Source organism: Netta rufina, assembly GCF_964035555.1.
Source record: "Netta rufina genome assembly, chromosome: 10".
Taxonomy (NCBI): Eukaryota; Metazoa; Chordata; class Aves; order Anseriformes; family Anatidae; genus Netta; species Netta rufina.
Window position 1 is genome coordinate 22,457,260 of NC_140133.1, and position 13,733 is coordinate 22,470,992.

At 47.5% G+C, this 13,733-nt stretch overlaps 1 protein-coding gene across 1 annotated transcript in view; it reads right to left on the bottom strand.

The window, feature by feature from the left end:
- Positions 1-7,322: 7,322 nt before the first annotated feature.
- Positions 7,323-13,733, bottom strand: part of RAD18 (RAD18 E3 ubiquitin protein ligase) — a gene marked incomplete at both ends in the record, with an annotated part of 42,728 nt that continues 36,317 nt past the window's right edge. Inside the window, one exon of the mRNA XM_084292623.1 lies at positions 7,323-7,425. Coding sequence (XP_084148749.1) covers positions 7,323-7,425 — 103 coding nt within the window. The remainder of the gene's footprint in view (positions 7,426-13,733) is intronic.

The following is a 13,733-nucleotide window of genomic DNA, read 5'->3' on the forward strand; positions in this document are numbered from 1 at the left end:
TTTATTGCTGCAGTGCTCTCCGTCACATTATAAAGAAGGGCTTCCTACACAGCTCACACCAGCAATTGAAACCCCCAGAAACAAAGCAAAACAAAATATTCTATTCCTAACATGTCTGGGCTGTGAAATGGCTTGCGAAGCACCCACCAGCCCCTGGAGACACCACGGGGTGCTGTGGCTCTCCGGGCAGGCACCCAGCTTTGTGCCACCACCCGGCCCACAGGTACAAGGGGCAGGCAGCGACACAGCTCCCTGCAAGCAAACCGCCACGGCCACCTGCCTCTTCTTGCACCCGTGTGGATCTTACCTGGGGAGGAGAAGCTCGCAGAGGCCACGCGATGCCCTTGTTCCAGTGCCTTTGGGCTGCAGACTCAAAGCAGAGGCACAAAGTGCACCTTTACACCAGATAACCCTGACTTGTACTGACCTCCCTTCGGCTGTATTTATTCCTCCCATGGCTCACATTCTCCATAAAAGCACACACACACACTCGCACGTCTTAGCAAGCTATTTAACAACTGAGCCTCGGTAGCACTTGACAGCAGCGGGAGCGTCCAGGGGCGCTTGCAACCACCCCCAGCTTCAGCAGCACGGCACTCGGGTGCATGGCATGGAGAGAAGAGGATCAAGGAAAGCAATGCCTATGCATCAGCAGAAGACTATTCTGCTGATTTAAACCTTTGCTAACCAACAATCACTAATGGCCAGCTGCTTATGGCCTTGTGATAAAGGCTGGAAGCATTAACTGGAAATCTTGCTTTAAAATGAGAAGCAAAATTGGAGTGTTCAGTCATTTGTGCTGTTGAGATCTGGCTTAACAGCCTTAAAATACAGCTCGGTGCCTAGTCACAGGTGTGTTCTCTAACCGAATGGTTTTAATAAATTCTGATAAAATCTCTTCTTTATATTTCGTAATGAGAGCCTAACACAGAGTCACCTAAGAGCTCAGCATCTGTCAGACAAGCATGGGACATCAGCCTGCAGGTCACGGACAGCTCAGCTGGCTACTTCCTACCCAAAACTTCTCCCATTTCCCAGTTCCCCTCTGACCACTCGAGAGGCTCCTGGCTTTATGTGCTCTCACGCCACAGCTGCCTCTCTCCACAGAGCCAGCTGCTCAGCCGGGATAAAGCAACGCACGTGGGAAACGTTTCAGCTTTGCCATCGCTGAAGATGAGCCAGAGGTACAAGTACCTGGTGGGGAGTTGTGTAACCCAAGCTGGCACTTCGGGTCGGCCCAAACCGCCTCCCTCTGCAGCACCAGCACAGTTTGCAGCAGCAGATGATTCCGCTATTAAGATCAAAATTCCTTTATAAATTAATGAATTACCATCTTTCGTAGCACCTCCTTTGGTCCAAAGATCAGCAAAATAACAAATATCTATTTAACTTGGAGAGAGGAATAACAGCTCCCGTAGCACATGAATCATCGCGGTGCCTGCTCTCAGCTGAATAAGGCGAGAGAATTCTTTGCTGGTTAGCTCAATCACAGCATCTGCTGCCGGTTCAGAAACAAGGCAAGAGCAAAACTAACGCCTTTACATAATGATGCTTTCAACAACAAAAAATGAGCTAAAGAAATAAAACCACCGGGGTGAATTGCTCCCAGTTGTATTACACTGAATTACACCGGCAGTTTGTTTCTGCACAGTTTGACCCACCAGACATATTGGAAGCCGTTCGAATGCTTTCTGCACAAATCTGTGGGAAAGTTGGCTTTTTGTCCCAAAGAACTCCAAAAGGAACAGGAATAGCACATCCTGTCATTACACTTGGGTCACGCCAAATCTGTCTGGCACGGGCGTGTCTCGGCAGAGCAGGAGGACGGGGATCTGAACCCGGCAGCGTGCGGCACAGCCCTTCGGGGCACAGCCCCGTCACACGAAGCGCTGCAGGGGCCAGGGGGAGGCAGGGAGGGGTCCCTGGCACCTCCCTGGGGCCCCGTGCTGCCCTGCGGCTGGGAAGCGAGGTGCTCGGCCCCACTGCTGCCCACGGGCACACCAGGGCTGCCTCCATCCCTCCCTCGCACGGTGCTCCCCAGGGCCCTCCAGGCCCCGTGCCCCCGCTGTGCCCAGCTCCCACCCCGCTGGGGCTCCGCTTCCAAGAGCTCTTCCACCACGCACGGTTCCCTGGCTGCAGGGGTGTTTGCCAAATGTTCTCAAATACTCTGCTCTCACAGACCCTCCAAGCTGCCATCATGCGAAGCTTGACACCTCAGCTCCAACACACAGGCGGGGTTAAACCGGCTCACGGCTGCGTGAGCTGTGGCACGGAGAAGTTCCGTGCCTTGCCCAGCACCCGCCGGTAGGAGAAGGCCTCAGGGACGTTGGCAGGACTCATTTGCTTTCCATCCAAAGCTGACCTTCCCAACACCCGCCTGCTCAGGAAGGTAAATATCTGCACGCTGAGATCCCATGGGGGCACGTTGCAGGAGCAGGGCTGATGAAGGTCGCACCCTGCCGAGGGGCCACGCGGGGCTGCCCAGCGCACGGAGCGGCACCAGGGCGCAGGACGGTGCTGGGGCTGCCCGTGGCCCTGAGCCTGCAGCCAAGCAGGGACAGGCAGCACGCTGTGCGTGCAGCGCGGCTCCCAGGGGATGCCGAGCCGGCGTTGCATAAGGCTGAGGCTTCAGAGGGGACTTGCTACGGAGAAATTGGCAGAACACATCCCGAGAAGATCCGTGAGCAGCGGATCAACAACAGCTAGAGAGAAGAAAACAATTACGTGTCCCAGTCCTGTGATTCCTTCCCTCCCTTTTGGCTTTTAACGCAGCACAGTAATGAAGGCTCGGGATAGGGGCTGTTAAACCTTCATCCTTCAAACAAACAACAGGGCAGAGCGGATGCAAAAAAGAAGCAGCACTCTAGAGTTGGTGAAAATGGCAATGCTACCAGTTTGCTTAAAGATGCACAGTCTGACTGCACTGCAGAAGTGGTCTCCAGCTGCCTGCAGAAAATATCAAACCGATGATTTAAAACACGTTTGCAAATGGCTCATTTGCTGACAGCGGCTCCCCTTCAGAAGCCCGTCGGGGAGACTCCTCTCCCTCCGGCAGAAACCAGCACTCCCACGGAAAAAGCAATCGCTGAGCACGCGCTCAGTGGGGACTTTTGGAGCTATCGAGTCTCTTCCCTGTGACTTTCATGCCAGACCCTTCCAACACTAAACATTAAGGCACCGCAGCTTCTCCCAGCAGGCTTCTGAAGCCTGTTTCCATCTTCAAGCTTAAATATATCCCTAGGAAAATACGCACCGCCTCGTGCATTTCCTTCTGGCTCACGCAGCCTCTTCCCAGCCTCTTCACGCAGCCGGTGGGCACAGCCCGGCGCTGTGATGGGCCTCCTGCCCCAGCCCTGCACGCACACGGGCACACAGGGTTTCCTGCTGCAGGACTCTCCTGCAGGAAGGACGATGCAAAAAGGCTTCCAGCCACTCCAATTTCTAAATTCCTTGTTAAATTACTAGTTTAAACAAGTGCATTTTGTTTATTGAGGATATATATTTAACCTTGTATCATCAAAAGAGAGTAAGTATTGAACCCCATAATATTTTATTAACTTGCATCTCAAAGTTCTCTTTTGCTGCCTGCAGAAACGAAGGCCTCCTGAGTAAGGCACCCGGCACTGTCAGGAGCTCAGCTCATCACAGCCGTATCTGTGTGCACGAACACAAAATTCCAGTTCAACCCCAAAACCCAGGCAAAAGCCTCAAATTCTGCATCTGGTTTAGTGAAGAGCTGCACAAATGATTTACAATTATGGAGCAAACGAGCTTTGCACAGATGTTCATCCAAAGCCAGCATGCACGCAAACACGGTTGGCAGCAAATAGAAATCATAAGGTAAAATTAGGAAAACAATTGTCAGTTAGGAGCTCATTTAATCTCACACTGCAGCTCCAAAGAGAAGGCTCCTCGGGGCCTTTTTGGGTATCGTGCTCATATGTGCACACACATAGTGTTACTCGGGTAGAAATGACAGCTTTATTGTGCTTACAGCGAAGCGAGCGCGCCGCGCTGGAGGCAGAGGCCCTGGTAGTTATGCAACAGCAAACTTGCCTGAACTACCTCTTTCTTCCTACGGTCTGAAAATTTGATTTCCCTTCTTAAAACCTTCCTGACAACGCTTTGCCTTGCAGCCTAGCTTTCTCCATGTTTCTGCCTTCACACAATTTAGTGCAGTTTTCCCATTAGCAGCTTTGCAGCTGACACACTACTAATTGTTGGGAGCTGCAGCTTTCAAACGATCAGTGATCGAACTGGGGCACCGTGAAGGACATGGAGATTTTCCATGATGACTCAAGCCCACATCCTGCACATGGAGACACCCTAAAGAAGAGATTTGGGGTGGGATCCCTTGAAGCACGTGCAGTGAGCAGCCCCGATGCCCTGGCACGGTGCGGAGCTGCGGCCGAGCCCCCACCTGCGGGGACCTCAGGACCTTGCCCACCCCAGCCTTTGGCACCGAGGTGCAGCACCCATCCAAGGGGGAGTTTTCTGTTGGAGGAGCCCAGCCCCGCTGCTAGGAAGAAATGCCAGCTCCGAGCAGGACGAGCTGTCGGCTGAGACCTCGCGGGGTTCACGTGAGTCAGAGGCGTCTGCGATGGACGGGCGAGGGAGCTCCCGAGAGCTTCTGCTTGGAACACGATGTACTCAGCAGCAGCTCGTCCCGCTGCGCCCCAAACCGGGCTGAGCCTAGCAAACAATGCAATCTTCCAAAATTACGCTTTCCATAAAGTATGTCTGATGGCGGGGGATTAAGGGGAAGAGTAAACACTTCCCACCAACTGGCAGCTGGGATGAGAAGTTGTCTGAATATTCACCTAAACGTATCGCTGCGATGATTTAACCAACGGGACCAAGTGCCCAGAGCTGGAGGGCTGCGGCAGCAGCAGCCCTGTTTGAGGGTAGCCCAGGGTGCCAACCCAGCTCTGCCTCTGAGGGAGCGGACAGAGCAGTAACGGGGAGGGGAAAAATCCCCCTGAGATCAGAACCCGCTCACTTGGACCTTCTCCCCTAAAGGAGGGCACCGTTTGCAGCTCTGCCATTCTTGTGTATGTTTGTACTTTGCTTAGGGAAATTAGGAGATCAGCAGAAGGAGCAGACCCCCAGCTCACCGCCTTGCAGACGGGACTCGCAGCAGCCGGCTGAGACCCAAATGCTGCCTGCTTGGCCCCGACGGCAGAAGTGAAGGGCTGGGGACCAGGACCTCACACCATGTGGGGGACACTGTGCCCGGCAGCAACGTGCCTCACCTGTACGGGGCAGCTTCTGCATCGCTCCGCAGGTCTTAACTCACCTGTACGGGGCAGTTTGTGCATCACTCCATAGTTTTTAACACAATCTGGGACGGCAGTTCCCTTTTCCTTTCAAATTTCTCTCCATTGGGTTGACACAGCTCCCTCCTGGCCTATCCAGTTTCTCACCTTTTTCTGTCCCAGTTACAACCAGTTGGGCCATCTCTTGCCAGCCCCAGGCCACCCCAGGGGAAAGCTCCCAAGGCCTCACAGTGCTCCCTATCAGCAATGAAAAGGCAACTGCGTGTACTTACATGGCTTATCCGCTTTCTGTATCGATTTTCTAAGTACTTTCTAGCACTTAATGAATTAGAGTATTTATCCTTACTGGACATGGAAATACGTTTTCATCTCACATCAGTATTTATTGCCATTAAACTTCAGATTTAACTCTACAAGTGGCATGTGGTTTCAAAGCAAAACATGAAGTATCTGCTATTGATACAAGTACAGTTATTGAAAAGGAAAGCTCCCCTCAGCTAAGGACTGCAGGACCTTCATTTTCCCTGCTGATTCAGCAGAGCTAAGGACCTCGTGCTGCACACAGCAGCAAGACTACAATTTTCAGGCTGACCTCAGCAAGATGGCCATCCCATAATGAATAAGCATCATTAAGGGCTCTCAGCCTTACAGCCCACGCTGTCTGAATGTGTGGTTGGGATTTAAAACCAAGAAGGAGATTCAGTATCCCAAACGCCTGCTCCTGCACCTGTGTTAACACACAGGAGGTTTTTGTGACTCGTCCCAAACTGCACCGCACTTACATCGCCTCGGATTCAGAGCTGCACACAGCCACAGCTGGTGTGCACTGAGCAAACATAAGGCCAAAAAGCACAGCTCTGCACACCGTGTTAGGGGTGTATTCACATCCCTCCTTACAGCCAACCTCATGTTTTATGTTCTAGTATTACTGAGCTTTCTGAGGCTATTTTGTGTATGACAGTGAATTACAGCATCAAAGAACACAAAAGGTATAAACAACAATACTGCCTGCTTCACAGCCTGGGGAAGAATATTTCTGAAAGCAAAATGCATAGTCCCAATTGCAGCCATAGTCTGAAGTCCAAAGACACACGAACCTCAATCTTACACAGATTTAGTGCTTTCTCTACAAAGCTCATGATGAAAGGCTACCACCGAAGCTTTAGAGTTCAGTAACACCATTTTTAAAACTACAGCTTGTAAGCAGAATACAAACCATGCAAAGTCATCAAGAACCTGCTCTGCTGTTCAGGTTGACTTTAATTTGTATTGCTTTATTTCATTACAAAGCTCTATCATCTTCTAAGAAAAATAACACCTTTTAAGGCTAATATTTATTCTAAAGCTAGAATACTTGGAAGAAATTGACAGGTATCAAATATAAGGACACTGAACTGAAATAATGGCATTTAGGAATGAACATATTTACAAGGGCATATTCAAAACCTGCGTATTCCTGTAGAACAGAAATTGTTTAACAGTTTATTCCACTTACAAAAATCAAATTATACCGAATCAAAAAAATCTATTACTCCTCCGACATGCCCTCTTATTTTAAGAGAGCAAGGATTTTCATACAGTCATGTGCAGCCAGAGCCTCAAAGTACCCACTCTGGGGCAGAGCTGGGGACTGTCCCCCCGCGTGTCCCTCCTGTCCACGCTGGAACACAGCAGCACCAGCACGTGGCGACCCCGAGCGAGGCGCTGCCCCGCAGGTACCTGCAGCAGGGCAGAGCAAGCCGCTGCTCAACGCGAGCAGGAACAGGGCCAAGCACAGATCCTCTCCTCTGGCTGCGGAGAGCTCACCGAGCGTCTGGAGCAGGAGCCCAGGACGTTATCCCAGGGCTGAAGTTAAATTGCACACAGTGCTGCTAACAAAAAATGTCAGCGCACTCGTCTGGTTATTTTAAGGCAGTTTGAATGGCAGTTATGCAAAAACTCAGTGCTTACTATTAAGTACCTAGATACACTGGAAACAGGAAAAAAATAAGATTTATTTCTCAGTCTTAATCCTTCTGCACTGTTGAGCTCCGCAGCCCTGCAACACTAGCTCTTCTTCCGCTTACTCTTGGGAAGCAGCTGATCTTTTCCTGGCAGTCTGGGCTGACACGACTTCCTTTTGTTAACTCGCAAATCCAGAAGACGGCTGCTGAAAGAAAAGAAAAAAAAAAGGTTTTGGTGTTGAGATGCTCTAAGCATGGCAGGTACTGAAGGCTGTGTTAAAGCACTGCAAGCAGCACGTAGGCACACACAACCCGGGGCTGTTACTGCGTGTGATGAACACAAATACCACTCTGTTCGAGGATGACAGCACCCACGCACTCTCCAGTCCCCTGAACACACTCCTGGCACTGTTTTGCCCCATGCCACCAGGCACTGGGGGCAGTGACGTGACCCGCCGGTGGCAGGACAGGATGCACAGAGCACTCCTCACCTCTCCTCCATCACTAGCCCGCACTGGAGCAGGACAGAGCAGCAGCAACCTTGCAAGTGCTTTATCCATAAGAGAGAAGAGCCTCTGGTGAAGCCATGAGGTTGTTGTATCAGTAGGATCTACCTGAAACACAGCCACCGAGGGAAAGGACGAGTGGGATGCCGATGGCTCCCCAACAAGGAAAGCCTGCAGGACTCCCATCTTTAAACAGGCTCCCCTCGCCAGAGGTTCTTCTCATTATGGACAAAGAATTTTCCACTGGAAACTCAAATAAGTGTTTTCTTTTTAGTCACAGAGTTAATTTAAACAATAAAAACTAGCCATATTTAAATTAAGCAGCAAATTTCCATCAGCCAGCCTGAGAGCTTGAAACTCTATGTGGTGTTGACATGAAAGATACCTCTCGTCCATCAATAGCTATTACTAATTAAACATTCCTTGTAAACACAATCTTATTTATTTTTTAAACCATTTGCTAGGATGAGTACATTCACAACTGGAAATAACAATGGAAAACTGTCAAACGCCAAAGTCTGTGTCCCTGCTGACTGCAGCCAGACACATGCTAGCACAGCGGAGCAGGAACGACTTGCATTTCACAGCTCAGTTCAGCATCGAGATGGGAACAGAGCTCTTGTCTCAGATCAATACCCACCTCCAGGAAGACCAGTTGGCATCCTGGCACCGAGGTGCAGCCAGGAGTGCAGGCAGACCCACAGCTCCGCAGTGCTCAGGAGGCAGGGATTACACACACGTATCACCCTGCACAGCCCCAGCCAGTCCTCGAGACTGCAAACCTTACAGATGATTTCTGTAATGCATCAGGACAGAAGCCGACAGCGCTCCCCTCTCAGCTTTCCCCTCCATTCCCCAGTTTTGATCCCCTGCACCCATTCAGAGGAAAGGATCACTCATTTTAACCCAGAAGCAGCTGAGGTTTTAAAACTTGGTGAAATCAGGTATCAGCAAAAACTCATTATGTATGTGCCATACACAATGAGTTTTTTCTCTGCCATAGTTCAGAGTTTTCCATTAATTAAATTCAATGCAAATGCAAGGACCGAGCCCTCTGAAACATCTCATTACAGCGGTGCGCTGCCAGCAGCAGCCCCATGCCAACCGAAAACACACAGGCTGATGGAAGTATTCATAAAGTGATGCACGGATGTTTTAGGAGTGCCAACTTTTTCTTTTTTTTTTTTTTCCTTTAAACAAAGCTCTGATTTAGCTATGTTCAACCAACCCAAGGGAGCCAGTGCTCTCTGTATGGCTCACACCCAACTGGTGTGTGGCACGCGGGCCGTGTCGGCAGCACTAGGTCAGGGAGCACTGGCCTCTCCGCCCAACCCTGCAGACGCAGGACAGAGCGAAGGAGCATTAAGCTGTGTGGCTGAGCTCACTGCTGAGCCCCTGATGAATGACACCGCAGAAGCACTGCAGGGAGAGCAACCCCGTGGCAGTGACACGCCAGCCACCCTGCAGAGCGCACGGCTTTGGCCACTAATGGATGAGGGGCGCAGAGCTGCACCGAGGCAGGCAAGCTGTCAGTGCACCACCCAGTAAGCACGTTTGCTTTTCCCATCCTGGGGCACTTTGCTAGGACAGCCGTAGCCAGCTGGAGCACTGCAGCCACGCTTTTGGTACCCAACAGCCTCAGCCCTGCGCATCTGGCAGCGAGCAGCTAGCTCCTGCCCCGGCACAGCACCTGCTCCGGGGACACCAGCCCCACGGAACAGCCTAAGGAACTTCCTTCCAAAACCTAATTGCATTAAACAAAGCTAAAAGCGTATTAAACAATGCTCCCCTCCCTGAAAGTAGTTGCTGCAGTTGCCCAAAGACATTTTTTGGCTATATATGAGCAGAGATAATGCACACGTACAGGGCAGTGAAAAAAGGAAAGGATCTTTTTTTTTTTTTTTTTTTAATTTGAGATCATCTTATCAGATACCATTGGCACATTGGAGAAGTTTGGAAAGAACTGTATCGTTGATTTACTAACGAATTGTTGAGGTCTAGCTTGAAACACCCTCTCTAGAGTTTGACAGAAAACTGCTAAATAATTCCTGACATTCAATACCTTATTTAAAATATAAATATATGATCAATACAGCAAAAGAACATTTAGGAGCAGGACTAAATGTAAATGCTATGATTTTTTTAAACAACTTCAGTTCTTTTTAGTTATCTAGCAAGATTTTTTTCCCAGATTACAGATTTTTATACTTGCTTCTAACCTCCACCAGTTCCTGTGTTTGCTGCTCCTTCTGCAGAGCCCAGCAGTTTCCCAAGATCTCTCGCTGCCTGGCCAGAAATAATCGCAGTATTCCAGATCACAAACGAGCTGATTAGCTAATTCCCTCCCTGCTCTGTTATGGAGCATTCCTGACAAGCAACATGGCAGCACAGACAGCCAAGCAATTTTATTTTCTAATAGGATTGCTCATCTAATTTGCTCTTCACTATTACCCTCCGAGCCCCTCGGTATTGTTTTCCATTTTCTTCACTGATTGTGTGTGCACTTGAGAGCGCAGCCCTACAAGCAGCCAAGCTGTTCCCTGCTGCCTTCCACAACACTACACAACACAGCCCTCACAAGGGCCCAGTTGTGCCCGGCACGCACACACACACACACACACACACACACACAAGAAGACAACTGATTTTTATTTTCATTTACATACTTTTTTTTTTTTTACAGCAGTGCTCATGCCTATGTTTAGAAGTACTTCAACCACTTTACAGATGACCTTACAGACGTCACTTAAATCCAGATCTTGTTTTATAAGAAATTCTTATATTTTCTACTTTTCTTTGAATTTGAGATTGAATGCAAACATCAGGAAAAAAAAATAGCATTTAACCAGATGAGGAATTAACTTACATGGAAATGAAATGCTTACCATGCCATGAACCTGCAAAGTCTTCAGCATTTGTATAATCCTAGATGCCAGCAAAACACTGAAGCCAACAGGGTATTCAGCTACACAGCTGTCTCCAGGAGTAGGTCACATGTGATTCAATTCCCTGTGCCTCAGCTATTAACACTTACCTGAACAAAGATGCCTGCTTAGGATCAGGAACTTAATTTGTATCTGAAGGATTAAAGCCTTCCACTGTTTCTAAGCTTGAACTTGAAGCCACTTGTCTACCAAGAATTCTGCAAAACCATTGTCACCAGCAGCACAGAGCAGTAAAAGCTGTGGGTCGTGGGAGAAACAGGCACCAGCTCAGGTACATCTGTGCAGCTGGGGGAGCAGGAGGCAGGTACCAAGCACATCTCCTTGTACAAGGACAAAAGACTGGTTTCTTAAGGGGTTTTAAAATAGATCCAGCTTTGGGTTACATTCATTTTCATTAGGATAAGAACATTTTTGTACTCTGAGGCTTTGATCTGCTTGTCCCATGGCACAGCGCCACCAATATTAAAAAGACAAAACAAATGTGCTTGGCCTTCTGCAGAAATGTGCAGATTTTAATCCTTTGGAAAGTCAGATCCCTGCCCGTGTTTTTTGGTTCATTTTGTAATAATGTTGTTGGCTTGGTCAGGGACAAAACTACCCTGACAAGATACTACACGGTCATTTATCCCCAACTCTGACACTTCTAGCATCCCACACTTGAGAGGGAAGAAAAAAAAAAAAAAAAGCTGCTGCCATCCTTACCTTAGGGATGAAGTAAATTTGTTTCTCAGAACACCGTGGCACATTTCTGAGGTAGACAGGGATCTTTCATTGTAACAAAGCACAAAGAACAAGTAATGACTGGTTGTGCTTTTATGTATTTGTTTACTTGTATTTCTCCAGGCAACACGGTCATATAGGAAATATACCCACTAGGCTTCACCTCTGGAATTTCATTAAAAGCTCTCACAAACAGCTGTAGGTGAGCTGTGAATGGCAAAGTCACTACAAAACCTTTCAATTTTTAGGCATTCAGGTTTGGTCCTGCCCACAGAGCCAACCGAAACCTGCAGTTCAGCCGGCAGTCATGCTTTACTTACTTGACATGCACATCATGGAACTGTAAGACTTTCATTAAGTGGTCACCAAGAGGTTACTGGAACCTGAAACGCTGCCTCAATTTCATCAGATAGAGTGATGTGAACATATGTAGTCCCTACAGCACTATTTCACAGCAAGTGGATTTATTTCAGAACAGAGAATGAGAAATGCAAGGGGAAAAAAAAGTTTTGAAAGCTCAGAACACTGAAATTGTGCGTAAATAAGTTTCAGGAATGGGATGAAGTTTTGCTAAAAATATGCTCCAAATTGCCACTAAAATATCCCTAATCTGCTCCATCTGTGCACTTCCACAACTACATAGCAAGTACATCATACAATAATACTTGGGTTTATTTTTTGAGTATTACCTTCTAATCTCTTTGTGTCAAAATAAGACAATTAGTGGAAATCAAAGAAGTCTCTAGGGAATTTATGTAATGTCTCAATTTTCATTAAGAGCTTCATAAAATACACAATTTATTTTAAGTGCAGAATATTGAATGCTTATCGCTTCTTTATTAGATCTATCAAGTAAATTAAGATGCTCAGGAAATCACTGTATCCACTGAAAAATGCACAACACCCAGAGGATCAGAACTTCCCCTGTCTGAACACATCTCTCGCCACCTGAGAAGATGCACTACAGCTAGAGACGCGGTTACAGTCCGACCAACTTTTGCAGATGAGGTTTCTTTCAGAAACTGAAGCTACAGACATCAACCGAGATCCAAACATGCCATGACTAGAAGATACTATTTGTAAGAGTAGTGAAAAATCGCATTTGACAAAACCAAATCATCTACATAAGGAAAACAATTCCCTCTGTTTCAGTTAACAAAGCAATCCTGCTTCTAACATCACGCTGTGGAGCAATATTAGCTTGTCCTTTTGTGTGCTAAACTAAGAGCAATGATAAGGATTTGCATTTTAAATAGTGATAGGTTCCTCTCCTTGGTCTTACCATGACAGAAGCCTCAGCAAGCTCCACAGCCAGGCCTGTCATCAACGTGGTGCTTACCTCCAAAGTGAGATTCTCTGGGGCTGCACACAGTTACATTTTCTGATTTTCAGCTGTCACCCCTAATACCAAATGTCATTTGGGATTTACAGGTATTACAGGCTGCAAAGTCTGTGAATACGGGACTATTTGAAAGTATTCTCCTCAGCACACAATTTGCACATGAACCTAAGCCGAGAACAGACCTAGACCAAACGCACTATACCTGTCAAGCTCAGCAAGAAATTTCAAATGGTTAATGAAAAGGCATTCCCATACAGAAATTCAAGTTGGCCCTTAGCCACTGGCTTTTATTCTGCATGAAAAAAAAAAAATCTTAGTTCCAATAATCTTCATCCTTTGTGAATGTTACTGTTCTCCAGGTGCAGGACAGCAATGCACCTCGAAGCCAGCAGGCCAAGTGTCTGGAAGGCTCCACGAGAACGTAACACACAGCCAAGGCAAACAACGCTCAGACTACCGATCCTGCCACTTTACAAAGAACACCTTCTTGATTTTTTGGGGGGTTCAGTTGTTTGTTTGGGGGGGAATTAGAAGGATTGTGGGTTTTTGTGGTTGCGTGATTTTTGTGTGTGTTTGTTTGTTTGTTTTGTTTGTTTGCAAAGTACAGCTGCCATTGCAAGAACAATTTATTTAGAACAGAAAATGCAGCAGAAATCTCATTTAGTGAAAGGCTAGGTTTACTGTTTTAATTTCAGCCCATTTCTAGCTTTGGTGCCTACATTTTTCCAAAGCAGAATGTTAATTATCTTACGTTCAAAAGTACATTAAAATACAATGCCAGAAGCTGAAATTTCCATATCGTTTGTTTTGCAAATATCCAATTATTTACTCTTACAAAAATAAAGAGAGATTATTTTTCTGGCACAACTCAACTTCAAAAAAATAAAAATCTGTGCTGCTTATGAAATATACCATCTGCATGTTCTTTGGTATGCTGGCCTATGCCTTCACATATTAAGCTTGCCAGAGCGAAGCTCTCGTTTGACCATGCGCCTACTGTA